The following is a 27,358-nucleotide window of genomic DNA, read 5'->3' as shown; positions in this document are numbered from 1 at the left end:
AGTGAGCCCAAATCAGGCTGGAGCACTCTGGCTCCACCTCCACACAGTGGGCACCTTGCATAAGGAAGAATGTCTGGTTTATCTTGCATCCTCAGTCCCCGGTGCTTAGTAGGGCACAGTCAATATAAAATCTAATTAAGTGCACATCTTGATCAGCGCCCACCACTTGACCCTCTCATCTCTCTTTTTGTCTAAACAACTAAGATACTCTCCATACCGCTCACTTCAACATTTAACAGCTTTCTAAATGCTTTTATGTTCCCAACTAGACCACAGGAACTGGTACACACGTGGCCGATTTCTCCCAGATGGCCTAGCCCAGTGGTTCTCAGTCTCAACTGCAGGTTGGCATCACTGGGGCTTTGGCCCCATCCCCCATACCTAGGTCTCACCCCAGGCCACCCCTCTGGGAGTGGGACCCAGGCATCAGAATTTAAATTCCCCAGGTGGTTCCAGAATGTAACCAAAGTTAAGAAACACATTTCTAGAAAAAATATGATACCAGAAACTATTTGTTGATTCAGCCAGTTCTGTGTGTGTTCAAGTGAGTGCAATTATAGAGAAAGACAGAGAGAGACACACACAGCGTGACAGAGAGTAAACAAGAAAAAGTTTACTTGGCAGTGTGTAGACTTGGTTCCTCTCCTTTGGCACTATTGACATTTTGGGCCAGATAATTCCGGGTTGTGGAGGCTGCCCTGTGCCCTGTGTACAGTGTTTAGCAGCATCCTTGGCCTGGACCCACTGGGTGCCAAAAGCAATGCTCCACACAGGTGTAACAACCAAAAATGTCTTCAGATATTGTCAAATGTCCCTGGGGATGAGGAGGCATAATTACCCATGGATGAGAACTACTAGTATAGACTAGCCACCCAATAATTGACTGCATGTTTGTTTCACATTTCAACTGTAAAACCTATGACCACTTTTCCACACTGGACTGAGTGCCTGAGGATTCTGAATATTGGATCAAGTGTCTCTGGGAGGGACATGGAGGACGGGATGGTGGCTCAGCAACAAGTTCTGAGGCAAGAAGGAGTTACATGGAAACTAATCAGATAGGTTCAAGGCAGTTAAGAGGAGCAGGTGGTGGTCAAGCCCATAAAAGATGAGCAAAACAAACCAGAAAAAGCCAGATATTCAGTAAAATTGCAAAGTTGGAAGCAAGCAGAGGGCTGTCAAGGATTAAGGGAAGTGACGACCACAAGTGGGAAAAGGCAAACAGAGAAGGAGCTTTCGGAAGTTTTTGAGCAGGGGAAGGACCACGCAAAATAGGGTTTTAGGGCCAAAGTCTAGCCTGGCATGTAGGCTGGCATATGGACAGGGTGCAGGAAGGGTGGGGGGCAGGGAGCTGGGCTGCAACAGTTCAAACCCACCTGTTCACCCACACCTACAATGCCTCAGTTAGGACAAAGACTGTTATTCCACAGACAGAGTTCAAAAGAGCCAGGTGCAGATGCTGGCACAGAAAATGTCAGGGGGCAGATGTGGGAGTCATTAGAGCTGCCTCTCGAGCACCTTGAGCAGGAGCCACTGCTTTGAGGACCCTTCAACCAGCTCCCCCAGCCCCTGCCAGGTCCCTGAGGAAGAGCTGCAGAATGGCTGCTCCAGGCATCTTGCCAAAGCACAGGGGGCCAGCCAGAGCTCCCCGACAGGATCCCTCCCTCCAGGCATCCTCCTCCCCATCACAGTTGTGCACATGCTGCCCCCCCTTCACCCCACCCCCTCCTCCTATGCCTCCCCCACCTTGGTCTGCCACCCCCACTCTCTTGGCTTCTCTATCTCTCTGCATTCCTTCTCAGCCCTTTCAGGGTTCCTCTTCCCCTGCCCACCTCTGAGTGTTGGTGACCCCAGACTTTAATCATGGGCCTCTTCTCTCATTGTCTCAAACTCTCTAACACCCAGACCTGTACTCCCCCCACTTGAAAAATCCTTCAGTTGTTCTCTACTAGACACAAGATAAAACTCAAGGTACTCAAACCTGTCTCGATCTTGCCCTGCCCACCTCCCAGTCCCCTCCAACCTTGCACTTAAATATTCTGAGCTACCTCTTATTCTCCAAAAAAAAAAAAAAAAAAAAATTAAAAGCCACATCTATCCCTAACAGCCTGAAGTCATCTGTTCTTAAATCATACTGCATAGCAGCCATTTGCTTACTTCTGTCTCCACCACAGACTTTGAGCAGAAACCTACAGCCCCAGAACCTAGCAGGTACCTGGTACTTAATACTCAGAGGAGTACTTACCATTTGCTGAGCACTTTCTAAGTGCTTTCCTAAGAAGTACTTTGTTTTACCATCATAAAATAATTATTTTACATTATTATTTATAATAATATTATAGTAATATCAGCAATTGTATTTATTATCCCCATTTTATAGATGAGAGTACTGAGCTACAAAAATGTGAAGAAACTTCCCCAAACTTACCCAGTTAGAAAACAGGGAGATTCAAACCCAGTCTGACCCCAGAGTCAGCACTCTTCATCACTGTGCAATACTATATCTTAATAAGAACCTTTAAACAAAATAATCAAATTATGCATGAGATTTTGCAGTGAATGAAGGCAAATGCTACTGCAGCTCTTTCTGAGCCTCAATATGGAGATTCAGGGAAGACAGGATAAGCATCGTGCCCAGATGAAGGGGCCAGGATGGGAGACCAGCCTGACAGACATGGCTTCCCAGACATTCTAACTTTGCTGGGTCACTGCTACTTCCCTTCATTGCGTGGCATTTTAGCCACCGAAGTCACTATCATTTTAGCAACAGGAGGAAACAAGCCAGGCCTGAATTGGGTCCGGGGCCAGCTAGCAGGGTCTAGTAACATCTACTCACAGAAAGCCTGGTTCAGAAAGACTAGGCAGGTGGATATCATGACCCCACAGGGCAGAAGTAAGGCCAGAGACCAAAATCAGAGAGATGAGATCAGAGCAGAACTCCTCGGGCAGCTGGGGCAGAGATTCTCCCTGCCTGGACAGACCATCATTGACCAAGGATGCTGGTCCAGCCTGCCCCAGGGCCTAAGGGAAGAGGCAGGAGATGGGCTTAGCATTGGCTAAAGGGAACAGCTCTCCAGCAAGCAGGACAGGGGTGACATTCAGCAGCTCTCTCCAGATTCTGGAACTCCCACCGTTGGCCCCATTATTTCTATTTTAAGTTACCCTGTTCACAACAGGTGAGTCAGGCTGGCACCTCCAGAGGAGAAAATGCATAGGTAAAAGATTGAGATTGCATGTATCTTATACCTGAAACTCTAACCGAACCCCCAATTAGCAGCCCATGCTGGGACCAACACCTAGTTTCATAATGAATCGCATTCAAATGATCACATTTTCTTTAAAACCGCCAGAGCCAAGCACTTACCCGCATTGGCTCATCGGGGAATCCAGGTTTGCTTGGTCTATCCTGTCGCCGAGATCTTAGGAGCTGTTTGGCCTGCTTCTCCATCAAAATCGGGGAGGTCTCTGGAAAAGTCGGGAAGGTGCCTTAAGGATGCTCAGGTTCAGGAGTTCATGAGCCATCTCAGCAGTCCAAGGCAAAAGATTTGCAAGTTCAATTTTGGTTAAAACACGAAAGTTCTTTCCCGGGGACCTGTCCCAAAGGACGCAGCATTCCAGAGGGCTCAGGAAGCAATTTTGAATTGTTTCGAACATAGTTAACTCAGAGCAAAAGTTGCACAACCTAAACATATTTACTGATTGCAATGGTCCATCTCTTTAAAAGTGAGGATTATTTTAATGGATCTTCAGTTCACTGGTCTGTGTCTCTTAGGCTTGCTTTCATGGAAGTTTTTTTAATCCTCAATACACTAAATCAAGTTTAAAGTCATTACTGGAAGATGCCCAGTGATAAGAAGACTATGTTAAACTTGATCATCACAACCACTCAAAGGAGATAGTACAAAAGTGCTTTGATAATTACTTGCAAATTTTAAAAGACATTATCATAATAAAAATATATCAAATTTTGGTGATCTCATATAAACTCTAAAATAAGCTATCAGAAGCTGAAGATTTATCAGCATTTTTGAGAATTAGTGCTCAAATATATTTCAAGATTTTTTTAAAAATATATAATGTAACTTTAATGATAAAAATTCTGGAAGCCGGCTCTTATGGAAAAAAAAAAGAAAAGAAAAAGCATTGAAATATCTATATACCCTATATATTATTTAAAATTTTTTAAATTAACTGTTAAATAGACTATTATTTATCATGTCAGCATAGAAATAGACTGTTTTTGGAGTCAGTGCTCACCTGAGAAGACAGTCAGTAAGGTAAGAGACAGCACGAGCACAGGCAATGTCTTCATCCTGCCTTGGTTCCTCTGCCTCTTGCTGAGTGAATCCTCCCAGATGGACTCAACCAACTTGAAGGAAGCCCCGCCAGGTTCTGCACTTGTTTATGCTTTGACTAACGGGACTTACGGTATGATGCTGAATGTATCTGACTCTGAGCGTTTTAGTAATGACCACTGAAATATTTTCCTCTGAATTCCTGTAAATTTTTATCCTGAGGAAGGAAATTGTTACTCTGTAATATGACTTTCAGAGTTTGAAATTGAAAAAGCAACATGTGATATTCACTTCATTTAAACAGACAGATAAGCACCAGACAGACGTTTGTGAGTGTTTCTCTGGAGTTTCCGTTTATACTCCTGTTTCATTGAGAATTCGTGATCTATTACACATTTGTATCTTTTATGACATTTTTCCAAAGCCCATTCACCAGTCTAATTTGATCTTCCCAATAATCTCAGAGGTAGGCAGGAAATTAGCAAGGGGCATGATGAGTGGGGGAAAACAATTTTCAGCTGACTTTGGAGACAGAAAAACAGAGTTCAAATCCTAGCTTCAATTTTTTCTAGCAATGTAACCTTAGGTAAGTGACTTACCCTTTCTGAACTTCAGTTTCCTACCCTGTCAAAAGGAGATAAGAGCACCTACCTTGTGGGGTGTGATAAAGGATGAGGGGAAAGCTATGACCTTCGTGGCAGCTAGTACTGTTCATCATCCATTTCCATTTTACAAATAAGAAAAGTGAGATTCACAGATGTTAAATCAAGTTCAAGTTCACACATTATGGATGCCAAGGTAGAGCCTAAGTCTTCTGTCTTCAAACCTAGAACATGTGTTCTTCCTAAGAAGCCCTATAACCTCAGGGACAACTCCTCATGTTTTACAGGGCCTCACGCAACATGCTGTCATAAGACTGGAACTAGCCAGATTCAAGGGTATTTTTAAAAAGACAACAAAACTTTAAGAAGCTGAAGTCATTTCAAATTCAAATCATCTATAAATATCACATGAAGAAAGTTTCCTGTTTTGATTTGCTTTGGTTTGGTTTGGTTTGGTTTTGGGATAGGGGTCTCACTTTGGGTCTCACTCCAGGCTGGAGTGCAGAGGTTCACTGCAGCCTCTAACTCCCAGACTCAAGCGATCCTCCTACCTCAGCCTCCCAAGTAGGTGGGACTACAGGCACACACTACGACACTCAACTTTTTATTTTTTTATTTTGTAGAGACAGGGTCTCACTATGTTGACCAGGATGTTTTCAAACTCCTAGGCTCAAGTGATCCTCCTGCCTCAGCCTCCCAAAGTGCTGGAATTATAGGCATGAGACACTGCTCTCAGCCTAAGAAATTAAATACGTGATTAAAATATGTCTGGAAGGCATGTGACATTTATTTGGATAAAATTCGGTATTCAGAGAGATGATCTGATGTTTCTGTGGTCACTTTGCCAGCTCAAAAGAAAACAATACCCTATGTGTATTTCTCCAAATTTATGCTAATGTGTAACTGATATTAAACCTGAATGTGCTGCCCACACAGTTGGCATAAAGATATTTTGAGCAGATTGTAAACAAAAAAAAAAATGCAATGTTAGCAAAGTTGTCTCAGATGTTCATTAGCTAAAAAAAAAAAAATTTTTTTTTTTTTTTGAGAGAGGGTCTCATTCTATTGCTCAAGCAGAAGTGCGATGGTCCATTCACAGCCCACTACAGCCTCAATCTCCTGAGCTCACGATCTCACATCTCAGCCTCCTGAGGAGCTGGGACTACAAGTGTGCATCTCTATGCCCAGCTGATGTTTTTTCTTTTTTGCAGAGATGGAGGCTCACTATGTTAGCCAGGCCGGTCTCAAACTCACAGGCTCAAGTGATCCTCCTGCGTCAGTCTCCCAAAGTGCTGGAATTACAGGCAAGAAAGAACTGCACCTGACCCATTTGCTCAAAATTTGATATTTGATTTCATGCACTCTGCTGCTATTAACATCCTTCTGTTTTCACATAATTTTCAATAACTAAGGAATTTTAGAAGCTTTTTTTTTTTGAGACAGGGTCTCCCTCTGTCACCTAGGCTGGAGTGCACGAACTTCAACCTTCCAGGCTCAAGAGATCTTCCTACCTCAGCCTCACTAGTAGCTGGGACTATAGGCATGTGCCACCATGCCCAGCTAATTTTTGTATATGTTCATAGAGATGAGTTTTGCCATGTTGCCCAGGCTGGTCTCAAACTCTTGAGCTCAAGCGATTCTCCTACCTTGGCCTCCAAAAATGCTTGAATTACAGACATGATCCAACACACACAGCTAGGAGCATTATTTTTAAAAAAAAATTGTCACATTAAACAGCTTGAGTTTTGTATGTGTATATTCAAATTTTTCACTCCTTTTACACTTTGTGGTTGGATAGAACACTATTTTTATCATATCAAATAAATATTTTCTGTGGACCAGAAAAAAAAATCTATACTTAGCTATAAATTTCTAAGGTATCCAATGTAAATTTACAATAAAAGTATTTTTTTGGCCAGGCATAGTGGCTCACACCTATAATCTTAACACTTTGGGATTCCAAGGCCAGAGGATCACTCGAGCCCAGAAGTTCAAGCTTGCAGTGAGCTATGATTATGCCACTATACTCAAGTCTGGACAACAGAACAAGACCTTGTCTCAAAAAAAAAAGTACTTTTTTAAATTTTGCAACTTTTATCTATATCAGCACTGTCCAATAAAAACATAGAGAGCCACAGATGCAAACAACATATGCAATTTAAATTTTTTCAGTAGCCACTTTTTTTAAGTAAAAAGGTTAAATATTTTCATATTATATTTTAACATGATGAAATATCCAAAATATTATTATTTTAACACATAATCAATATAAACAAGTTATCAATGAGAGATTTCATATCCTTTTTTTTTGTACTAAACCTCCAAGATCTGGTGTAGATTTTACACTTACACATTTCAAGTGCTCGGTAGCCACATGTGGCTAGTGCTACCATATTAGACAACATGCGTCTAGATCCTTCCGTCTCTATTGCCACCACCGAAGTCTAGGCCACTGTTTCCCTCACCCAGCTTCTGGCATCAGGCTCCCAAATGGGATTCTAGTTTCCCTCCCGGTTCACTTCAATCCATTCCCCAGGCAGCAGCAAGGATGAAATAGAAAGTATCAGTCAGACCTCGTCGCTTCCCTGCATAAGAATCTTTCCTCATCTTCCCATGAAAGTCAGAATAAAATTAAAATCCCTACCAAGCACGACAGGACCCTGTGTTATTTGTGCCTAATGCCCTTTCCAGCCTTACTCCAACCACTCCCCTCCTGCTCACTGCCATCTGGCCACACTCACTCACTTTCAGCTTAACAAGCCCACTCCCACCTCAGGAGCTTTGCATGTGTTTTTTCTCTCTCTTTTAATAACTGGATCCATCTCATCCTTCAGGTTTCAATTTGAAATTTCTCCTACTCAGGAAAGCCTGCCCTTACCAGCCTTCTTAATAAAAAGTTCTCTGCCCCCACCACCACCACTACTCTCCATCTCACAGCATTCACCATAATGTATACATATTGCATTTATTTGTTTACTTTTTAAAAATCTGTCTCCTTCATTGCTAAGCTCTAAGCAAGCTTGTATTATTTTTATAATTTTTAAAGCATAAGGAAACCTCTGGTGGACTGGGGTGGTGAGACTGGAGAGTCGGGGCCTGTATCACACCCTGGGAGGCTGCCGCAAGGTCTCAGGTGGGGAGGGCCGTTCAGGTGTGATACTGGCAAGGCCATCAAATGCCCTTCAGCTTGGCCTCTGGATATTGTCCCAAAAGAAGCGAGAGGGGGAAGAATATAGAAAGATCGAAAGAGCAAAGTGTCTTATTGTTGAGTGTCACTACAGCGATGAGATTTCTTTTCTAAACCCCATCCCCTGCTCAGGAAAAGCCCAGCGGGATTACTAGGTGAGTCGGCAAGGCTCCCAGGAGAAGACGCAATTCCCAATAAATCCACAAGGTGGCAGAGCAGAGAGTGGAACCAGGGACAACTAAGATCGGGGAAAGAGCTCAAGGCCACCGAGGTTAATTATTCAACAAGTTGCCAGCGGCTCCAGAGAATCACTGGAGGTGGAGAGAGAGGGTGCTGCTGCACCTAAAACTATTTCCCTATTTTTATTTTAATTAATGTACTACTTGAAGGCATTCATCAGATGTTGTGGCCTAGGAAAGCGGTACCATAAATCCTCACAACATCATTGCTGATAAATTCTTGGAAACTGCGACTTTAAGCCAAATGGTCCAGAATAAACCAATTTTACCATAAGCTAATTGATATGCACAAGAGGTGAGTTCCTACGGCATACTTCTGGTCACAAAACATCACCAAACTTCTAAATAAGGACCAAAAACATTTCTAATATCAAACATTGAAGGCTATACATGTATTTAAGAAAGATTAATAAAAACGAGTAAGATAGTTATTAATATTTACCCACTTATCAAACTCCACACAGTCAGGCCCAGGGCTGGAATTAATTTTTTTTCTCATCAACATTGTAATGAAACAACGTTGAAGGAAACAATGTTATTTGAGGACCTGCTGTGTTACCTACTTGACAACATTTAAAAGCCTGTAAAGGAAGAATGCTACCACCCATATTCACAACATGCAAACACAACTTTTTGTTTGGGTGAGTTTCCTTTTTTTTTTTTTTGCAAGGAACTGTCCCATTACATGGATATTTAAGGGTCATTGACAAATGGCAAACCCAACATTCTAGAGTTTTACATGTCATCACACTGAACTAAAGAAACTTTAGAGACAAGAGAACTTTGTTTTGTTTTTGTTTTTTGAGAGAGGATCTCACTCTGTCGCCCAGGCTAGAGGGCAGTGGCACAAGCATAGCTCACTGCAGCCTCACCCTTCTGGGTTCCAAAGATCTTCCTGCCTCAGTTTCTCAAATAGCTGGAACTACAGGTGTGCACTACCACGCCCAGCTAATTATTTTGATTGATTGATTGATTGATTGATTGATTTTTGTAGAAACAGGGTCTTCCTATGTTGCCCAGGCTGGTCTTGAACTCCTGGGCTCAAGTAATCCTACCACCTTGGCCTCCCAAAGGAACATTTTTTTAAGTATAGAAAAATGCCAAATCTGTCCCCATCAAGAGAGTTACAATGTGTCCACATCCTTTAGGCCCAGGGTCAATTAAATAAATTCTAACAGTCCTTTCCATAGTTGCTTTCATCTTTTTTACTACCTCACATATACATTGTAAAGAATTATATGTACATTGTAAAAATATGGAATTTGTAGTCTAGTTGGTAAACTAGACTACAGTATTTTTAAAGTAGTGATAGTAACTTTAAAGTAATGATAGTAACTCCATAAGCTGTGTGTGGTGTTTATAGGTCTAGATCCTGCCATCTCTATTGTCACCACCCACATCTAGGCCACTGTTATCTCTCACCTAGCACCAGGCTCCCAACTGGCATCTCAGCTTCCCTCCCTGTTCCTTCAATTCATTCTCTATGCAGCAGCAATGATGATCTTCATGAAATAGACATAGAAAATATGTTAGACCTCGTCACTTTGCTTCCCTGTAAACATTTATTTATAGGCACACTGTGCAGGCATATGTTAGGTTTGGGCAGCTGTGGAAGGTTGAATTATTAGCATCCATTCTTCACCAGCACCCCAAATTTATGCTGTCTGACACATGACTTTGCAGCCCGTGCCTTGACTTTGGACTCAACCAAATGACGTTTTGGGCAGTGGGATGGTGGCAGACATGACACTAACAAGGGTGTGAAATGGTTTGTGCAGTTAAGTGTGCCCTCTGGCATGTCTGCCATTGCTACAAAAAGACCTTCCTGGTTGGCTACCACCCCTTCAAGCTGAGTCTCAGAATTAGCTTACATGCAAAGTAACTAAGAAAGGAGCCAAGTTTATGAAGATCTGTAGCTTAAAAGATACCCATTCAACCCAGCCCAGCCTAGTTCAGCTGACTTCCAGCTACCACAGCCTGAAGCAGAGCCACATCACCCGCAGATCCCCGAGAATAAATGACGGTTATTTTAAGCCACTGAGAATAGGAGTGGTTTGTTACATAGCATTACTCTGACAATAGCTAACTGATACAGGGGATTCTAGTGGGAAGGTTGGTGTGTCCAAATCTGGGTGCTATTGCATCTAATAATAGGGTCCTGCCAGAACATTCATTCAAAAGTGACTGAGAGTCTATTGTGTAGGCAGTGTGGTATAATGGTTATGACTGTGGGCAGCAGAGTCATCAACAGACCTGGCCTTGAATGCTGATTCTCAAACTTATTACCTGTGTTACCTTGGAGTTGGCTGACATTGGAGAAATTTCTTAACTTTCCAAATCACTATTTTCTCACTTATATTAAAAAAAGAATTATAATAAAATTCACCTCATAAAGTTAATATTTAAAAGAGATATGTGTAAAGTTCATGACACATAGTAAAAGTCTACTACTTGGAAATCATTGTATTTCTTTCTCATCCTTCTCTATGCCAAATCTCTTTGCATATGCACCCTATTTTGTAAAAGTGTTTTGAATGACTAAAGATAGATTAATTACACATATTAAGATACACAACTTTATATATTGTTGAAATAAAAATATATATTTATTAGAAAAGAAAATATGGTTCATTTCTAATGTGAGTTGACTTGCCCCCTGTGCCAACACCGCAGGCCCTGGCTTCCCTTTACATATCCTCAGCACTTGTACAGGCATACACCCCTTCCTGTTTGCAGCAGCAATACAATGGTAAGATGTTTTGGTCTTGGACAGGGCCTTTCCGGCCTGCTGCATGCCTCCACAAGTGGACTATAATTTCTACTCTGGGTCCAGGATGTTGGCCTCAACTATGTCTGCCCAGCAGGTGAGGACAGCCAAGGTCAGCATCATGTTCCCGATGGCCAGTGTCAGGCCTCTCTCCAACCTAAACAGGGACAAAGGAGCATTGGCACAGGCAGAAGAACGTAAGATGGGTACGAAAAAACATACCAGGAGAGTGAACCATGCACAAAATAATTTATAAAACCACTTCTAAGGCTACTGTCATAAGACATTTCATTCAGGGAAAGTGCTAGGCCTCTAATTGGAAAAGAAAAGCTCTAGTTCTGGGGAAAAATACTGAATTGTGTCATTTTTCTTGGTGGGATCTCCGTTAGGATGATTAAGCTTCAGAGAGGTTAGGAGACTCTAGCAGTGCTTCTCAGACCATTAGGTGCATTAGAATCACCTGAGGTTCAAGAGACATCTAGAAAGCCTCTGACATGAAAGGTAAAGACAAAAAAAGATAAGATAAAAGAAAGACCAACTTGGGGCAATCAGACACCATGCAATTGGAGAAAATGAATAAATAACATAATATTCTCTAAGAGACCAAAGTTTTGCTTGTGTGGAACATGAACAAGATGCTGTAAAAAAGGAATGTTCAGAAAACAAATTAACCAAAATACTTCTTAGAAATGAAAAACCATAATAGCAGAAATTTAAAACTCAGTAGAGTCAAGAAAAAAGCTAAGGAAATATTTTAGAAAAATAGAGCAAAAAGGAGGAAAGTTTTAAAAACACAAGAGAGAAAAACATATTTTTAAAAGACAGGACATTTACCCAAATGAGTTGAAAACTCATGTCCACACAAAAACCTGCACACAGATGTTTGTAACACTTTTATTCATAGTTGGCAAAACTTGGAAGCAACCAGGATGTTCTTCTGGAGGTGAATGGATAAATAAACTGTGGCACATCCAGACAATGGAATATTATTCAGCACTAAAAAAAAAAAAAAAAAAAGAGCTATCAGGCCATGAAAAGACATGGAGGAAACTTAAATGCATATTACTCAGTGAAAGAAGGCAGTCTAACGACAGGCTGCCTGTTGAGCCTGATACGGAAGCTTATTTGTACTTTATCTTAATGACTGCTATGATCTGAGTGTCCCTGCCAAAACTCATGTCGAAATTTTATTGCCACTGATGGTATTGGGAGCTGGGGCCTTTAAGAGGTGACTAGGTCATGGGAGCACTAACCTTCTGAATGGATAAGGCTGTTATTTGCGGAGTGAGTTTGTTCTCTTGAGAGTGAATTAGTTCTTACAGGAGTGAGTTAGTTCTCCTGAAAGCAGGTTGTTATAAAATTGAGCTTGGCTCACTCTTGTGGTCTCTTTTGCACACACTGGCTTGCCCTTCGGCTTTTTGTTCATGTTATGACACAGAGCAAAAGCCCTCACCAGAGGCTGCTACCACGCCCTTAGACTTCCCAGCCTCCACAGCTATAAGCCAGATGAACCACTTTTCTTTCTAAATTTCCAAATCTCAGGTATTCTGCTATAGCAACAGAAAATGGATTAAGACAAGAATCAGGAGCTGATGGGCTCCCTGTTCTCCCATGTCCCCATTCCCATGCCCCATTGCATGGATTAGCTGAAGATACTCATGTCTCCCTGAGAGGCATTCTTTGTTAATCTTCTTCTGAGAACTCGAGGGAAGTCCTAGTGAGCTGAGCTGCAAAGATAAAAACCAGCCTCCTTCCTTTTCAGCCATATTTTTGCCAGCTGTTCAAACCACAGCCCTGTTCAGATGCCCTCACTGTGATTAACAATCTTTCCAAGACCTTGCCCACTGACTTCCCCAGGTGGAATCTTTTCAAGGAAGCTGAATCCATACTCTGTCCCAAAGACACTGCTCAGCTTACCTCCTGCTGGGAACCTTCACATATCAATGATTTACTGCTATTTCCCAAAAGTGCCAGGTTTGGGCTTTTCAGTCTTTCAAACAAAACTGTATCATTCAGGGATACCCTTAGGGATCTATAAAGAAAAGCAAAGAAATGAAGGCCACAAAAGTTACAAGAGTAGTTCCCTCTGATGGGGGAGAAGGTGTATCAAACAAGTGAGCACACAAGAGCTCTCGAATCTTCAATATGTTAACCTGGGTAGTGGATTTTACTATTACTTTTGAAACTGTGTATATGTGTTTTATAAACTCTTCTGCATGTGTGGCACATTTCAAAATATAAACAAAAAACATTTGAATAAAGAATTACCTAGGGAACTTGTTAAGAAGGTAGATTCCTAGCTCCACTTCATATTCTGACTTCAGAGACCTAGTCAGCACCACAGAATCCATATTTTTAAATGATGCTGATACAGGTGATTCAAAATCCACACTCTGAGGTACCCTAAATAGTTGAAGAGCATCACAAACTTTGGCATCAGATAAACCTATGTTCAAAGCCGCAACTCAGTTGACTCCTGACTGTATGATATCAAGCAGGTTTTCTTCATCTGTAAAATAAGGATGATAAACTTAGCACAGTGCCTCGAACCTACTAACTTATCAACCCAGGTTGGCCACAAATATTATTATTATTGCTTTTAGTGAATTAAGAGTGTATCTCCTCAGGTGTGGTAATTTCCATTAATCTGTCCCTACACAGGTAAATTTTCCAGATAAAAGCTTACTTAGCAAAGAGAGACTATTATTCTTAAAAGCTTTCCCATAAGCCTTGAACTTTTCAAATTCTTTAACTAAATGTGAGAATCTAAGGAAATAACCCTAAACAGAGGAATTATTTATAATAGCAAAATATTAGAAATAGCTACAACAAAAGTAAGGCTATACACACTGTAAGCTATATTCATAGAATGGAGTATAATGTAGCCATTAAATAAGACTTTTTAATAACATATAAAAGTTACTTTGTAATGCTAAATAAGAGCCACACAGAAACTATATCTACTACATCATCAAAAGTACGCATACAAAAAAGTAAATCAGTTTCCACAGAAAATAATGGAATAGACCAAAATGTTCAAACATAGGGTGACTTTGGAGTGAGAGATGGTGATTCTTTTCTTCCTTTTTACTTTCCTTTTTACTTTTTCAAATACTCTATAATGGGGATGGGGGAAAACCTGTCAGTGTGTGTGTGTGTGTGTGTGTGTGTATGACGGAGTCTCACTCTGTCACCCAGACTGGAGTGCAGCAGAACAATCTCGGCTTTATCTTAATGACTGCAACCTCCACCTCCTGGACTTATGCGATTCTCCTGCCTCAGGTTCCTGAGTAGCTAGGATTACAGGCACGCACCACCATGCCCACCTAATTTTTTATTTTTAGTGGAGATGGGGTTTCACCCTGTTGGCCAGGCTGGTCTCGAACTCCTGGCCTCAAGGGATCCACCTGCCTCAGTCTCCCAAAGTACTGGGATTACAGGTGTGAGCCACCATGCCCAGTCTGTCACTTTTTTAAAGTATATTATTTTGTTATATCTTCAAATCTAAACTAATTTAAGGGTTCTGCATCAGCTAGGATTCATAGAAGACAACGACACTTTCACAAACTGTGCAGGCTACCAAAGAAGAAGTTGTATTTTAGAGATCTCATCTAACCTGAGTCCAAGGAAGTGAAGTGACAAGCATAAGGGGACACAGATGTCTGAGGTCCCCATTCTGTTCCCAGGCCTCACAATCCCATCTAACACTCCTCCAACTTCATTACACTGCCCCTCCATTTTCACAATACAGACTCTTAAATACCTCAGCCTCCAAATTCAAAAGTGTGGTCCTGGAACTAGCAGCAACATCTTGGAGCTTCTTAGAAATGCAGGTTATCAGGCCTCTTCCCTGAGAAAGGAAATCAGAATCTGCATTTTAACACGATTTACAGGGCAAGGTTCTCAGAGAAGTAGCAGAATAAGACAAAGCCTCTCTTTAATGGTTTAATTTCAGTTGAAGCTGACTTGGTTGACCAAGTTAAAACACAGTGATCTCAGTCCCATCATTGGCTGTGCGGGACTGCAGTGTCATGGAGGGGCTGCAATCCTCTGTGGAGCTGTACTCTGGACTGAACCCTGGGAAGCTGGATGAGGAGATAGATGGTGGGGCTGCCACCCCATGACCCGAGTCCTCAAGTCACTTTCTACAGCCTCCATGGGAAGACACTGCTGTATCCACACCTCACAGGCTGTGATGGGTCTTAGTTTTATTTAGACTTAGTCAATGTGCTAGGAATGGACTCCGTGTAACGTGGGCATGGAGTATATGACACACCTCAGACTGGTTTTCAAACCACCTGCATTAGCATCATTTAAAAATGTAGATGCTGGGCCGGGCGCGGTGGCTCATGCCTGTAATCCCAGCACTTTGGGAGGCCAAGGCGGGAAGATCGCAAGGTCAGGAGTTCTAGATCACCCCGGCCAATATGGTGAAACCCCACCTCTACTAAAAATACAAAAATTAGCTGGGTGTACCTGCACTCCAGCCTGGGAACGGAGCAAGACTCTGTCTCAAAAAATAAATAAGAAAAGCCAGGCACGACGGCTAATGCATGTAATCCCTGCACTTTGGGAGGCCAAGGTGGGCGGATCACCTGAGGTCAGGAGTTCTAGACCAGCCTGACCACTATGGAGAAACCCCATCTCTGCTAAAAATACAAAATTAGCTGGACATGGTAGCGCATGCATGTAATCCCATCTACTCGGGAGGCTGAGGTAGGAGAATCACTTGAACCCGGGAGGTGGAGGTTGTGGTGAGCCGAGATCACACCACTGCACTCCAGCCTGGGCCACAAGAGCAAAACTCCGTCTCAAAAAAAAAAAAAAAAAAAAAAATGTGGATTCTGTGGTACTGACCAGGTCTCTGGAATCAGAATATGAAATGGAGCTAGGAATCTGCCTTCTTAACAAGATCCCTAGGTAATTCTTTATTCAAACTTTTTAATGTTTATATTTTGAAATCTGTCACACATACAGAAGAGTTTGTAAAACATATACACACAGTTTTTAAAATAACAATAAAACAAACACCTGTGTACCCACCACCCATGTTAACATATTGAAGATTGGGAGCTCTGGTGTGCCCAGTTGTTTGGTACACCTTCTCCCCCATCAGAGGGAACTACTATCCTAACTTTCGTGGCTTTCATTTCCTTAGTCAACCTGTTAGGAACCGACTCCATGTAACATATGAAAAGCAGTATGAAAAGCAGCTTGCAGAAACACTGGATTCACACATTGAGGAGAAACGCCAACTCACGGGCAAGCACGGTGATGCAAAAAAAAAAAAGAAAGAAAACAAAAAACACTGCAGAGATTGAGGGATATTTAGAGGATGTCGGGTACAAAAAAGTATTTAAACATCCCCAGTTTTGTAGATGCTTACAAGGTGAACAGCACCAACGCCATGCTGATACAGAAATGCACATCCTAGCAGGACAGAGCTGCTCATGCCTGTGATCTCAACAGTTTGGGAGGCCGAGGTGGACAGATCACCTGAGTCAGGAGTTCGAGACCAGACTGGCCAGCATGGTGAAACCCATCTCTACTAAAAATACAAAAATTAGCCAGGCACGGTGGCAGATGCCTGTAATCCCAGCTACTCAGCAGGCTGAAGCAGGAGAATTGCTTGAACCTGGGAGGTGGTGGTTGCAGTGAGCTGAGATCGCACCATTACACTCCAGCCTGGGCGACAAGAGCAAGACTCCATCTCAAAAAATAAAATAAAATAAAATACATAAAAAATTTAAAAAATCACATCCCTGGTTCAAGAACTGAAAGAAGAGAGGTTTAAAGAAGAAGAGGAGAAAAAAGAAGAGCGATCCAGACTCTCCAAGCAACAAGAAGGGCTGGCAGAGATGTTACCAATGCTGGAGTCCCTGGAAGAGGCCATGGGAGTCACCCCGTCACTAGGAGCTTTTCCACACCAGCCAGGCAGCCAAGAGCCAAGCCCTGCTGCTCCCTCCCCCAGGAGGGCCTGGGTCTTAGGGCAGCACTGTTCTCTCCCTTCCACTCAGGCCTCCAGAGCTGCCAGGCTAGGTTCTCCCACATTAACTCCATCCGAGGGTCCCTGAGGCCAGTGGATCCAGGGGCGTCCCTTCCTGCATTGAAGTTTCCACCTTCCCCTCCTAATGCCGCAGCCAGCTCCTTCATGGTCAATTCCTCCAAATCTAAACAATACAGGAGATCCTGGAGCACATCAGCAAAGTCTGGATTCTCTCTCATTAGCAGCAAAAGAAATGCCATAATGAGAGCCTCATCTTTTGCTCAAACTGAAACATCATCAAACTGCATTTCTCAAGACAATGCTCTGTAAATATTATTTATGTATTAATCTCCTACGAGAACAATTTCTATTTTATCCTCTACAAAATTATTGTATTATACTTTGAAAGTAGATTTCATTTATCAATAAAGACTTTCAGTACTCAACTGCAATATTTTTTCTAGAGTTATAGTCCCAACAGTTTTAACTTATAAGTTAAAGCATCATTTTTTGGCGTATGTATTTGTTGAAATATTTGGCCGGGCATGGTGGCTCACACCTGCAATCCCAGCACCTTGGGAAGCCAAGGCGGGCAGATCATAACGTCAGGAGATCAGGACCATCCTGGCTAACACAGCAAAACCCCGTCTCTACTAAAAATACAAAAAAAAATTAGCCGGGCGTGGGTGGTGGGCGCCTGTAGTTCCAGCTACTCAGGAGGCTGAGGCAGGAGAATGGCATGAACCTGGGAGGCGGAGCTTGCATTGAGCCGAGATAGCAGCACTGCACTCCAGCCTGGGCAACAGAGTGAGACTCTGTCTCGAAAAATAAAAAAAGAAAGATTTTAAGCAAAGGGAAATTTATTTTGGGATAAAGTAAAAGGGAATGTTTAAAGAGAAATTTCTATAATATTTAGATTCAAATAGCGGGTATTTTTCAAAAAACAAAATTGATAAATTGCATGGAAATGGTTTTATTTCACTACAAGAGTGATGTAGGGAGAAATTTCTAAGAAATCCCCTGGGACAACATTGGGGAACCCCACATCACTTTTCCCCATCTCCTCTCAAAATCACCAAAAACATTTCTCACTGGAAAACTGAGGAGGCTGTAAGGGACTTCTCTCTCACAAAATTAAACCGAGGTTCCCACAGTTAGTATACTTAGACACCAGTGATGTCCCCTCATTAGGCAGTGAGCACAGATGGGTGTTATCCTGGTGGAAGGGAAGCAGCAAGAGACATTTTGAATAACTGTGGTGGAGGGGAAGTCACATAGATCAATGACAGGGACAGCAGCAGCAGACGTGCTTTGGTTTGGCCAGGTGCAGTGGCTCACACCTCTAATCCCAGCACTTTGGGAAGCTGAAGTAGGTGGATCACCTGAGGTCAGCAGTTCAAGAGCAGCATGGCAAACATGGTGAAACCCTGTCTCTACTAAAAATACAAAAATTAGCTGGGTATGGTGGCAGGCACCTGTAATCCCAGCTACTTGAGAGGCTGAGGCAAGAGAATCGCTTCAACCCGGGCAGCAGAGGTTTCAGTGAGCCTAGATCGTGCCACTGCACTCCAGCCTGGTAGACAAAGCGAGACTCCATCTCAAAAACAAACAAACAAAAAAACAAGTGCTTTGGTTGGAGATAGCAACGAAGATTAGAAAGTCCCTGTCTTCATGTTGCTCTCGTTTAAGGAAGGCAAATATAATTAAACAATATAATTAAACACACAACACAGCATGTAAGGAAGTGCCAGTTTTATGGAGAAAAATCAAGAGGGCAGGGAGGGGAGTGACACGTGGGAGAGTGGGGCAATCTTGGCAGGGGTGGTCAGCAAGGCCTCTGTCAGGAGGCAGCACCTGAAGAATGAAGACATGGAGAACTCTGTAGGAAAAGGGGGTGGAACTGACAATAGCCCTGAAGGGGGCACAAGTCTGGTGGGCGTGAGGACCATGCAGAGGCCAGAGTGGCCTGAACTCAGTGAACGATGGCCAGAGTGGGAAGTGAGTAAAGGGTACCAGGGGTCTGAGGATGGAGGGGTTCTCCCCACAATAAGAGTTTCATTTCAATGTAAGAGTTCAGAGGCAGCCTGCAGGGATCATGGTAAAGCAGGGATACAAGCTGGGAGGCTGTGACAGTGATTCGAGGGTGAGAATGGCGACAGTTGGACCAGGGGAGTAGTGGAGGTGGGGATGGAGAGATGCGCTCAAGTCCAGGACCTGTGCTGCAGCCAGAGACCGAGAGACTCACTGAGGCCTGTGAGTACCAGAGAAAAGGGGAGTCAGGATGAGGACAAGGAGTCCACTGTATCTCCCTGACGGGTGGTGTTCTTTGCTGGAACAAAGAGAGATGGCAAAGGAGGGGCATCTGGATGATCAATTGGAATAAATGTTTGGGAGGAGACTTGGGACCAGGACCTTCTTACACTAGAGTAGAAATACCAAGTGCTCAGATGGACATAGGTGGAGAACTTGGAGGAGCAATCACAGCATCAGCAAGGAACATGGAGGATCATTGGGGGTGAAGTTACTATTATACGGAAGTCCAAGACCTGAGCAGATTCCAAGGGGTGAATGAAATGAGTCTGCTAGTGGCCAGAACCCTCCTCAGGTCTCCCAGTAGCCACAATACCACAAAAAGCCTCAAGAGTGACCTCCCCAAGTCTGTTCCTATTAGGGGACTTGAGTTGTGCAGAATCCTCGTAAGACAGCCTCCACTATACATGTGTCTATGCATGTCCACATGCCGTGTATATACATACAGACTGATGAAGATCCCCTCCTTGACCAAGCTCTAGCCAGGCTTCCCTGAGCCCCCTTTTCAACTAGGCCTCCACCTCGGCCTATGACATCTACAGACTTCAGCAAAAAAGGGTATGGTTCATCCTTCGCCCATATTAAAAGGCTTAAACACATAGTTTGTTTCTTTTTTTTTTTTTTTTGAGATGGAGTTTCGCTCTGTCGCCCAGGCTGGAGTACAGTGGTGTGATCTCACCTCACTGCAACCTCCGCCTCCCGGGTTAAGCAATTCTCTGCCTCAGCCTCCCGAGTAGATGGAATTACAGGCGCCCACCACCACGCCCAGCTAATTTTTTCTATTTTTGGTAGAGACGGGGTTTCACCATCTTAGCCAGGCTGATCTTGAATTCCTGACCTCGTGATCCACCTGCTTTGGCCTCCCAAAGTGCTGGGATTACAAGCGTGAGCCACCGCACGCGGCCTAAACACACAATTTTTAACTACTCAAAGCTGCATCCATAGGATGACCCCAGACCCCCTAAAGTGTCTGCCTTGGAAAGCTGCCAAAAGAACTCACTGTTCGTTATTGGCAACACCTTACAAGCAGCCCCTGATGTCCCTTTCTTAAATAGTTAACAACAACAAAAAAAAACTAAACAATTGTGAATCCTTCCTCTCTCTGGGATGTAATGTCTCCTACACATCAGGAGTGTCTTTCTCAAGAACCTGAAAGCCATTCCTCCAACATGCAATCACCAGGAAGCAAAGGGCCTATCTCCCAGTTCCCGTGGGAGGATAGGACCCTGACTCCCATAACAGTCATCTAATAGGCACTGTCGCCTAACCGTATCTACATTGACCCACCCTTCACAAGTTTCACTTTCCGACTACTGAGTTCCTGCTCATCCCCTTCATACTCCCTTCTCTCCTCCTCTGAAACACCGTCACTTCTGCACAAAGTTCAGTCCTGTTCACGAGGTACCTTCTTCCCTATTACAATAGTACATTGTAAATCTGCTCTTACCACTTTTACTAGTGTCTACCTTTATCTTCTACAGTTAATACACATATACGCACACACATATGCATATATATACACACATATACATACACACATACACGTATATATATATACATCTATATGTGCATTCTTAATGAATGTTATGTCTTCTCTAATCCTTTGGAAGATATTATCAGATATTTATTCGCAGTTTTCCTATGATCTCTGCTTCTTTTCTGTTCCTTTGGTCCCTTGCTTCTGTGTGTGTTTTCTTTCCATCTTTTATGCTAGAGGAAGTCCTCAAGCATCAAGTCCTCGGCTCCCATTCCTACGTGTGTGGTAGGAAGGAAGCTGCTGAGTGGAGCTGTGCGCGCTGGGGCGGCGCCTGTGCTTCTCCGGACTCCGTGTTTCTTCGGGAGTGCTGAGCGGCGGCGCTTTCGCGTCCGCGTTCTCCGGGTCCCTGATGTGTTGCAGGCTGCAGCCCGCGTGGTCGCGGCTCAGGTCCGTGTGGGGCCGGTAGCACTCCAGCCGGGAGCGGGCATTCCTCCGGAACCTGCGGCTAGACTACAGCAGCACGAGGCGTGCTCCCATCTCCGGTGGTCTCCGGCTCCCGCTGCTCCCCTTTCTCCCCGGCCTCGGACGCTGGCGGGCGCTGGCGGCGGGGTGGTGGATGGGAGGCCCGCCCGCCACCGGAGGGAGCGGAAACCGCGGCCGGGCTCCGGGTCAGCGGCGACGAGCGGGCGGCTACCCCGCTCGCCCTAGGCCTCCACGCCCGCCCGCCGGTCCTCAGCGGAGGAGCGCTAGGGTCTTCGCGACTGCGGCCGCCGCACCTACCTCAGCCGGCCGCGGCGAGAGCGGGCGGCGGCGCCGCGCAGGCCTCATTCCGCCTCATTCCGCCTCATTTCGCCTCACGCCACTTCACTTCCCAGTCGGCGTACGCTTCCGCGGGGGCGGCAGTATAGGCTAGAGGTTCGGCTCAGGCCAGCGGCACTCGTGCCGGCGCCGAGCGCGGCCCTCCCCCGCCGCGGCGCTCCGGAATTTTCTATGATTACGAATTTTTGGCGTTCAATCCTCCATCATCTCAAACGCCCCAGTTACTCCGCCCCCTTCCCCTAGGCCCTGCCCCCAGCCGCAGTGCCCTGCCCCTTCCATCCATCTCCAGCCTCCTCCACGGCCCCGCCCCCTCAGGCAGGTCCGTCTCCCCTCCCACCTCACACCTCCGCCCCGCCCGTCAGCCTTGGCTCCGCCCAACCAGGGGCTCGCAGCCGCAGGCCCCACCTCCAGCTCGCGGCCCCGCGCGCCGGGTCGGCGTGCGTGCGGCTGGAGCCTCAAGCGTTTCTCCCCCGCCCCGGCTTCATCGCCGCCCGCGGCCCAGCTTCGCACTCCTCCTGCGCGAGGGCGGCCAAGGCCTGGCCAGGAGCCGCGCCTCCGCTCGCGCGAGGTAGGGCTCGAGAACCGGCGCGGCGCAGGTCTCCGGAAGCCTCCCGAGACGGGCGAGGGCGCCGGGCCGCGCGTGGGGGCGGGTGGGGCCCGGGAGGAGACTGCGCCCCGGAGGGGAGTGCGAGGCCTGGGTCGACGGTTACGGGCGCCGACTGGCGTCGCGTGGCCTGAACGCCCGGCCTTTCGGTGGAGGGCAGCTTGCCCCTGTGTGTTGCGCCCTTCCGTGGGTCAGACCGGCGGGGAGGTGAGGCGGCGGCAGCGGCGGCAGCAGCAGCAGCAGCAGCCTTCGGCTCCTGGACGCGCTCCCGACGTGGGGCGGGTTGGGGAGTGGGGACTAGAGCGTGACGGCTGGACGTCGCCTTCTCGGCGCGGCAGGTCCCAGGCGACCGGGGTACGAGGCGCAGTGCCGCCCTTGGGAGAGTGGAGACACCTGGACTGAGGGCGCCTGGGTTGGCCCCAGAAAGGCAGGAGGGGAGCAGGGAAGGGATGGCGAGCCCGGGGTGCACCGCCTGTTTCTTTCCTTGTTAGGTGTCGTCCTTGGAGAAGATGGAAGCGGAGAGGCGGCCGGCGCCGGGCTCGCCCTCCGAGGGCCTGTTTGCGGACGGGCACCTGATCTTGTGGACGCTGTGCTCGGTCTTGCTGCCGGTGTTCATCACCTTCTGGTGTAGCCTCCAGCGGTCGCGCCGGCTGCTGCACCGCAGAGACATCTTCCGCAAGAGCAAGCACGGGTGGCGCGACACGGACCTGTTCAGCCAGCCCACCTACTGCTGCGTGTGCGCGCAGCACATTCTGCAGGGCGCTTTCTGCGACTGCTGCGGGCTCCGGGTGGACGAGGGCTGCCTCAAGAAGGCCGACAGGCGCTTCCAGTGCAAGGAGATTATGCTCAAGAATGACACCAAGGTCCTGGACGCCATGCCCCACCACTGGATCAGGGGCAACGTGCCCCTGTGCAGTTACTGTATGGTTTGCAAGCAGCAGTGTGGCTGTCAACCCAAGCTTTGCGATTACAGGTATGGTCTTCGTGGACACTCACTGTCCCAGAATGCGCCCTAGGAGTCAGGATTTCATAGAGTGGTGTAGAGGCCTGCTTTAATCTCTGCTGATGACCTAAACTCGTTTTGAGGAAGCAAGCTAATAAACATCCCTGAGTTTGTGCAAGCGTGGCAGCTTTGCAGTAGTCATTTGCTGAGATGATGCGTCCAGCCTCCACTCCTCAGCCAGCCTGCCCTTTTGGGTAATAAAACTTGGCTCCTAACGTTAATACAGAGGTTTCTAAGTGGTGCTTGCTTCATGGCCACTGTAGATTTTAGTGTTTGTTCCTATCGATTATTTCCTTATTTTAAATAAGGAAAAATGAAATATGGACAAATTAACTTTTCCCTTCAGCCGCAAAACTGGTGGGTCACAGGTTTTGTACTGTGAACATGCAGTGAAAACGTGTCATTCCAAGGCAGCACTTTTATATCTTTTGCTAATATAGTTGTTGGTATCATAGCGAAATATACTCAAAAAGAACACTGAAAGGAATATTCCTTTTGACGCTTGGTCTTTCAGGACATGTTGAATCTTAGATAAGTGACCTTGATTAAGCCAAGAATATTTTAATGTATTTTATATACACACTAGACAACACATTTTTGTCCTTAAATATTGTCTGAAAATAGGTGAAGATGTCTTTTGCTGATGTTGGAAATTAGTAAATGAGAATGCTGCTTTGCAAATGATCTCTTCTAACTCAGTTCACAGTTGAGAAAATTAAAGCCCGTTAGGTCCACTCTGGTAAAATAAGACTGGCCTCCAGGATTTCCAGCTCCGGACTAGCACCTAGCCTCCTTTGAGCCTTAAGTCTGGCATCATCATTGTAATGAGTTTTATTTCTGACAAGTAGAAAGGCCCATAAACATGCTTAAGAAATGAAATAGGCAGTAAATAGGAAGCTACTTTTTAATTTTTTTAATTTTTTTTGCGGAAATTATTTGATTAGCATGAACGCTTTTATAATGTCAGTACCTGTTTTTAAGTCTTATTTTAAATAATTTTACAGATTATCAAAGAGGCTTAAGAATAAATTTTCAAAATAATATATTCTAGCCAACTACAAAGTTTTGTAACCATGCATTTTTATTTGGTGTTTTTAAAAATTAAATGCTGTACTTCTGGCATCAGTGAGAGCCAAGTTAGCAGGGACCTTAAATAAATTTCATAATGAATTGAGTATTGTTCTATTTCCTTCCCTTCTCTGGTATAGCCTCCAGCAGTCTGTGTCTGTGCAGAATTATATTAAAAATGGTTTCCATAAATAACGGTATTTCAAATACTCTTGAACACATAATCATAGTGCTTCTGATCCTCCACCCAAATGATCTTTCTAAAAATGCAAATCTGATCAAGTCCCTGCTCTGCCTAAAACCCTTTAAATTGCTCCCCATCATGTAAGCTGATTGTTTTACAGTGTAAACCCCTAAGTGCTTATTCACAGGGTACATAAGGACCTAGTACTCTCTGGCCTCTGTCTTTCCAGTTTTATCTAACACCACCTTCATTAAACTTTATGCACCAGCAACACCAAGCTTCTTGTAATTTCCTTAAATGTCAGGCATTTTCTGACATTTCTGCCCCTTTGCTCAAAGCTTTCCCCTCTTAATATTCTTCTGGCTAGCTTCTAGGCACCCTTAAAGACCCATCCCCTGTCCTTGTCCTTCAGGAACTCTTGCCTGATCTACTCACCTTCCCTCCTCCCCCAATTTTTCCTTTTTGGTGATAACATAATATCCTATATCTCAGTGGTTCTCAAAGTAAGGTCCCTAGACCAGCAGCATCAGCATCTCTTCAAAATCTGTTAGAAATGCAAATTCTAGGGTTGCTAGGTTTAGCAAATAAAAATAAAACATTTCAGTATTTGGAGCATAAAAAGTATTTGTTGTTTCTCTGAAATTCAAATTTAACTAGGCATTGTCTTTTTTTTTTTTTTTTTTTTTTTTCCTGGTAATCCTAGCTCAACCCCAGAGCTACTAAATCAGAAACTTGGGCTGGACATCAGCAGGCTTGGTTTTAACAGGCCCTACAGGTCCTAAAGATGGAGAACCACTGCTATATTTACATATCTTTAAAAACATGCACCTCTGTGTCTTAATTTTGTGCCCTCCCTTTGAGCACACTGAGTCTTTGTGATAATAAATTTTCTTTTCCTCATTAGTGCATTTTTACAGAGTACCCCTTACCCCATAATAGAAATTGTCTCTGTGTAATTTAGGAGATATTTATTATTCCCAGGAGAAGAGACCACAGTGTCCTAAAGTTGTACATATTCTACAATGTTCTGAACTGATTTATGTTGGCCAGTAATTTTATAAAGCATTACAGTCTCCTGTGACCTTCTGTAGGAATGAGATACTTTGGAACGAGAAACAAAATAAATAGCTACTTAGAACCTTTAAACACAGACCAGACAGTCCTTTGCTGAATTTTAAGCCCTGAGGAGGGCTCCTTCCCTGTCTGCATCTCATTCTTAGGGAAGTGAGTGAACTCTGCAGACAAGTTAGCATTTCAAAGGACACTAATGAGAGATGATGACTGAGTTTAAAGCCTGCAGAATAAGTGAGAAAGGCCCTTTAATTTATACTCATTCAGTCATTATACTTACTGAGCATCTATTTTTGTACTAGACACTGTGCTAGAGTCTACTTTGTAGATTTTTTCTTTTTGTGTGTTCCTGTTTCTACCTCCAACCACTACAATGTATTTCTGCACCTGGTATCTTATTTCGCTATTCTTCTTTTTCTTTTTCTTGTCTCTCCTCTGACTAAAATAGGGAATTAGGTTATATTTCTACATATTCAATATATTTATTAAATGAACCTTTGTTTCTTGTAGTGTTCTATCTCATTAAGAGAAAAATAAATTGCTTTTTAATTTATAGGACTTTTTATTCATTACATCCACCCCACGCCCCACACACAATTACTGTGATTAGTAAAACAAAGCTGCCGACTCTCAGAAGGCAATTACATTGGCCTCAATGTAATTAGTCTCAGCTTTGATCATAAATTTTGTTTCTATATTCTATTGGCGTATGTTTATTCATTTCATTATTTATCTGAAACAGTGAAAGATACCAAATCATCTTCTAGAGCAGAGGTGGGCAAACTTACTGTAAAGAGCCAAAATAATTTTCAGCTTTCCAAACCATTTTGTCTGTCATAATTACTTAACTCTGCCATAGTTGCAGTGCAAAACCAGCCATGGACAATACATGAATGAATGAGCTTACCTGTGTTCCAGTAAAACTTCATTCACAAAATCAGATGGCAGACATATTTGCAGTTTGCAGAACCCTGTTCTAGTGAATCTCATAAATGACCATCTCAACTTTATGTATAATTCAGCTGCCTCCTTCAGCACACTAAAGAAGAGAGGTATTGTGAACAGGTAATTTTTTTAGAGAAAATAAGCCTTGTGAAACCTTTTTTTTCCCCCAATAAAGCAGTCATACTCTTGCACAAGAACGGCATATAAATTCATGAGCCATTCTGTATTTTCATATGAAGTAACTTTCTAGAGTAATGTTCTGTATCTTGATAAGGGTTTTAGTTACATATGTTCATTTATCAAAACTCAGGAGGTATATACCTACATTTCATTGTAAATTTTACATCAAAAGGAAAAAACAAATCATGAATTGTAAGTAGTGATAAGCCTATTTGCTGATGTATTTGGGAAGTATTCTGATGTCTTCAGGTTACTTGGAAATGTACTAAAAATAAGATGGATTAATGGATGGATAGAAATGTGACAAAGCAATTACAGAAAGATGTTAATGGTAGAATGTAGGTGGTAGGCATACCTGTAAAAAATATTTTTAAGTAAAATATTTTAAAAAGTAAACTATTCTTCTAGAATATATTTGCTGAAATATTGAAGGGTGAGATCTCATACTGTCTGCAGTTTACTTTCAAATGATTCAGCAAAATACGAGCTTATATGGAAAAAGAATATTGTGGAAGAAAATGTTCATTAAGAATCAGCATGAAGGATGGGCTTAGGGTATTCATTTTGCTATCCTTTTGACTTCTCTGAAACTTTGAAATTTTTCAAAAGAAAAAGAAAAAA

The 27,358-nt window shown here is 43.9% G+C and overlaps 2 protein-coding genes across 10 annotated transcripts in view; one reads left to right on the top strand and one right to left on the bottom strand.

Moving 5' to 3' along the window:
- The window catches only part of C16H17orf67 (chromosome 16 C17orf67 homolog), a 42,715-nt gene extending 20,810 nt beyond the window's left edge, over positions 1–21,905 (bottom strand). The window contains exons 1-7 of one of the 4 annotated variants that reach the window (XM_028836316.2): positions 20,945–21,905; positions 14,854–14,940; positions 13,359–13,599; positions 13,008–13,122; positions 11,925–12,086; positions 4,258–4,512; positions 3,365–3,465 (exon numbers count right to left, since the gene is read on the bottom strand). In XM_028836316.2, coding sequence (XP_028692149.1) covers positions 3,365–3,465; positions 4,258–4,312 — 156 coding nt within the window. In that variant the 5' untranslated portion in view covers positions 4,313–4,512; positions 11,925–12,086; positions 13,008–13,122; ... (1 more) ...; positions 14,854–14,940; positions 20,945–21,905. The remainder of the gene's footprint in view (positions 1–3,364; positions 3,466–4,257; positions 4,513–11,924; positions 12,087–13,007; positions 13,123–13,358; positions 13,600–14,853; positions 14,941–20,944) is intronic. The other 3 variants (XM_028836317.2, XM_077971014.1, XM_028836324.2) reach the window with 3 other exon arrangements.
- A 191-nt stretch (positions 21,906–22,096) lies between these two features.
- The window catches only part of DGKE (diacylglycerol kinase epsilon), a 35,280-nt gene continuing 30,018 nt past the window's right edge, over positions 22,097–27,358 (top strand). For all 6 annotated transcript variants that reach the window (XM_077971012.1, XM_077971010.1, XM_028836314.2 and 3 more), the window contains exons 1-2: positions 22,097–22,250; positions 22,778–23,259. In XM_077971012.1, the coding sequence (XP_077827138.1) occupies positions 22,796–23,259 (464 nt within the window). In that variant the 5' untranslated portion in view covers positions 22,097–22,250; positions 22,778–22,795. The remainder of the gene's footprint in view (positions 22,251–22,777; positions 23,260–27,358) is intronic.

This window comes from Macaca mulatta, chromosome 16 (genome assembly GCF_049350105.2).
Source record: "Macaca mulatta isolate MMU2019108-1 chromosome 16, T2T-MMU8v2.0, whole genome shotgun sequence".
In the NCBI taxonomy this organism is placed as follows: domain Eukaryota; kingdom Metazoa; phylum Chordata; class Mammalia; order Primates; family Cercopithecidae; genus Macaca; species Macaca mulatta.
The sequence above is the reverse complement of the archived record's forward strand: the minus strand, read 5'-3'. Positions and strand labels throughout refer to the sequence as shown.